This window comes from Otolemur garnettii, unplaced genomic scaffold (assembly GCF_000181295.1).
Source record: "Otolemur garnettii isolate 467f Iridium unplaced genomic scaffold, OtoGar3 scaffold00011, whole genome shotgun sequence".
NCBI lineage: Eukaryota > Metazoa > Chordata > Mammalia > Primates > Galagidae > Otolemur > Otolemur garnettii.
In genome coordinates this window covers 11199957-11203723 of record NW_003852406.1, presented here as the reverse complement: position 1 = coordinate 11203723, position 3767 = coordinate 11199957, and the positions used below count along the sequence as shown (strand labels likewise).

Sequence of the window (3767 nt, the reverse complement as noted above, 5' to 3'; positions counted from 1 at the left end):
AAGAGAATCACTTAAGTCCAAGAGTTTGAGGTTGCTGTGAGCTGTGATGCCACAGCACCGCCTAGGGTGACATAGTGAGAGTCTATCTCAAACAAACAAAAAAAAAACAAGCTAGAGACTGAGAGGAAATATTGGTAAAATACATACCTCACAAGGAAAAAAAAGAATTAGTGTCTAGAATATATAAAGAATTCCCAAAATTCAACTCTAAAACTTAATCTACTTAAAAAATAAGCAAAAGACATGAAGTGACATTTTCTAAAGAGGACATACAAATAGCAAACAAGCACACGAAAAGACAGATGTCCAAGAGCATTAGCCATTAACAAAATGCAAATTAAAACTACAAGTAAATATTATAAAAAATTTTTGTGTGTGTAGAGATGGCAGCTTGCTATGTTTCCCAGGTTGTTCTTTTTTTTTTAAGACAGAATCTCATTTTGTCACCCTCAGTGAAGTGCTGTGGTATCACAGCTCACAGCAATCTCAAATTCTTGGGTTCAAGTGATTCTCTTGCCTCAGCCTCTTGAGTATCTGGGACTATAGGTGCCCATCACAATGCCTGGCTACTTTTTAGAGATGGGGGTCTTGCTCTGGCTCAGGTTGGTCTTGAACCCGTGAGCTCAGGCAATACACCCACCTTGGCCTCCCAGAGTGTTAGGATTATAGGCATAAGCCACCACACTCGGCCTTCCACAAAAACTTTTTTTAAAAAATTAGTCATGTGTGGTGGCATGTGCATGTAGTCCTAGCTACTTGAGAGAATGAAGTGGGAGGTGGAGTGAGCTATGACAGCACCAGTGCAATCTGACCTAGGTAACAGAGTGAGACTTTATTTCTTAAAAAAAATAGAAAGAAAGAAATCATATACAAGCAACTGCCATACTACCATACAATCCAGCAATTGTATTTCTAGGCATATAATCCAGAGAAATACAAGCAAAAACCTGTACATAAGTATTTGCAGCAGCTTTATCCTTAATGGCTAGGAATTTTAAAAAGCCCAGATGTTCTTTAATAGGTAGAACTACAGTATACCAATGCCATGGAATATTACTTAGTAGTTAAAGGGCTAAACTATTGATATACACAACTTCCTAAGTAAGATAACCTTTAAACCTTGCCATTTTCCTAGCAATAGGAGAGACTGTTATTTATGGTGGGTCCCTTGGATCACACCTATATATTAACAAGGTGATTCAGGGTGGGTCCCTGAACCACACGAGTCAGCCTAGCTTTCAAAGATGGAAGGGCTGAAGACTGAGCTTCTGATTACATGGAGGATTAATCAATCACTCAAGAATATCTGCATAAAAGAAACCTAGATTAAAAAAAAATCTGAACCCTGAAAACAGGGTGAGCTTCCAGGATTGGCAACACTCTATGCAAATGTCATACATCAATTCCGGAAGAGTAACATGTCCTGAGTAAAGCTTTGCTCCTAGACTCTGCCTTCTTTAGTCGGCTAATTTCAGTCTGTATTTTTGCCCAGCTATGAATTATATAGTAGAACCTCCATAGTTGACCACCTCTCTACATCGACCACCTGGTGAAGTTGACCTAATTTGCACCGACTGGACATGCACCACATGTACATATCAGTATAGTAGGCCTGGTTCCTTATCCTGATCACCTCTGTATGTTGATCAATTTGTTATAGCTGCTTGGGTGGTCAACATATAGAGCTCCTACTGTATACTGGTGCATTTAACAGTGCATTTCACTGAGTTCTGTGTGTCATTCTAGTCTATTGTATCAGGGTAGTTTTAGGAAACTCCTAAACTGTGAAAAGTGAGAGTGGTCTTGTGTCAATTTTTTGTTCTGACTTTGTAGTTGGACACTAACTCCTTAAAGCTGGGGTCAGGAGTATTGGGCAGACTTGGCAGTCTGGAATACTATGCCCTTAACCTCATAGTTTGGTTAATTTCAGGAGAGCACACAAAAATATTAAGTAACAGAAAGTATACATTTAGATTAATTTGATAAATTAACAAATTTTTCCTGTATTTGTGTTTAAAAAATTTAAATTCTACTCACCTGAGGATCTACTAACCACCCATGGTACAAAGGAATATCAAGCAGATCAAATACTATGCACTCTGGTGTATATTCAAACACTCGGACACCAGTGAATTTTACATTTACATCCAGGCCTGTCTGTAGTTTGTGCAAAACTGCCATAGCATCACTCATATTCTGAAAATAGAAAGGAAAAAGGTATATTTCACAAAAGTCCAAACAAGAACAAAAGATTTTTTTTTTTGAGACAGAGCCTCAAGCTGTCACCTTGGGTAGAGTGCCATGGCATCATAGCTCATAGCAACCTCCAACTCCTAGGCTCAAGCAATTCTCCTGCCTCTGCCTCCCAAGTAGCTGAGACTACAGGCACCCCCACAACGCCCAGCTATTTTTTGGCTGCGGCCAACATTGTTGTTTGGTGGGCCTGGGCTGGATTCGAAACCACCAGCTCAGGTGTATGTGGCTGGCGCCTTAGCTACTTGAGCCACAGATGCCAAGCCAGAACAAAAGATTTGAGTGCAAGCACATTTACTTTTTCATGTCTTCAACAAAATTTTACCATTTACCTATGATGTTCCAAGTACTAATCTGAGTTGTAAAAATATAGTGAATAAAATGAAGTTCTTATTCTCATGCAATTAACAATCTACCAAGACAGCTGGACATATAAATATATAATGTCAAGTATAGTAAAAAAAATTTGAGCAGGATGAGATTGTACAAAGTGGGAGGGATAAAGAACATATTTTAGACCAGGAAATCTAATATCCAAAGTTTCTAAAGCCTTCTCCCACTTCTGAAACCAAAAGAATTAAAAGATATTTGCACACCCATGTTCACTGAAACATTATTCACAATAGCCAAGCGGTGAGAGCAACCCAAATGTACACTGAGAGATATATGGATAAAAAAAAGTGGTATATACATATAATGGGATATTATTTAGCCTTAAACAGGAAATCCTGATATCAGACATACTACAACACGGATGAAGCTTGAGGCCATTTTGTTGTGTGAAAGAAGTCAGGCACAAAAATACAAATACTGCATTTTTCCACTTATATGAGATATTTAGGGTAGTCAAATCATGAAAACAGGAAGTAGAATGGTGGTTTCTAGGGAGTTGGGGGTAGCGGGAAATGAGGAGTAGTTATTCTATTAGGATAGTTTTACAATATGAAAAAGTTCTAGAGATCTGGCATACAACACTATACATATAGTTAGCACTACTGAACTGTACACTTAAAAAAAGAGGATAAATTTTATGTTATGTGGTTTTTATAATTAAAAAAAGATAGAAATGAGTTATTAAGCCATGAGATGACATGAGGAAACATAAATGTGTACAATTAAAGGAAAAGAAGTTAATATAAAGTGGCTATATAATGAATGATTCCAAACAATATCCTGAAAAAGGCAAAACTATATGAAGATCAGTGGTTGTCAGAGATTAGGAGGGAAGGGAAGAATAGACAGAGCACAGTGGAGTTCTGGACAGTGAAACTCTTCTGTATGATACCACAATGGTGGATATGTGCGATTATACACTTGTCAAAATCCAAGAGTGAGTAAATTACAGACTATAGGTGATAATGAAGTATCACTGTAGGTTTTTCAGTATAACAAATATACCATTCTGGCTTGGTGCCTGTGGCTCAAGCAGCTAAGGCGCCAGCCACATATACCTAAGGTGGCGGGTTCAAATCCCCAGCCTGGGCCCGCCAAACAACAATGATGGCTGCAACCAA

At 38.3% G+C, this 3767-nt stretch overlaps 1 protein-coding gene across 1 annotated transcript in view; it reads right to left on the bottom strand.

Annotated features, from left to right (window-relative positions):
* MINDY2 (MINDY lysine 48 deubiquitinase 2) overlaps positions 1–3767 on the bottom strand; it is a gene marked incomplete at its 3' end in the record, with an annotated part of 87713 nt that overhangs the window by 39137 nt on the left and 44809 nt on the right. The window contains exon 4 of the mRNA XM_003784637.2: positions 2038–2196. Coding sequence (XP_003784685.1) covers positions 2038–2196 — 159 coding nt within the window. The remainder of the gene's footprint in view (positions 1–2037; positions 2197–3767) is intronic.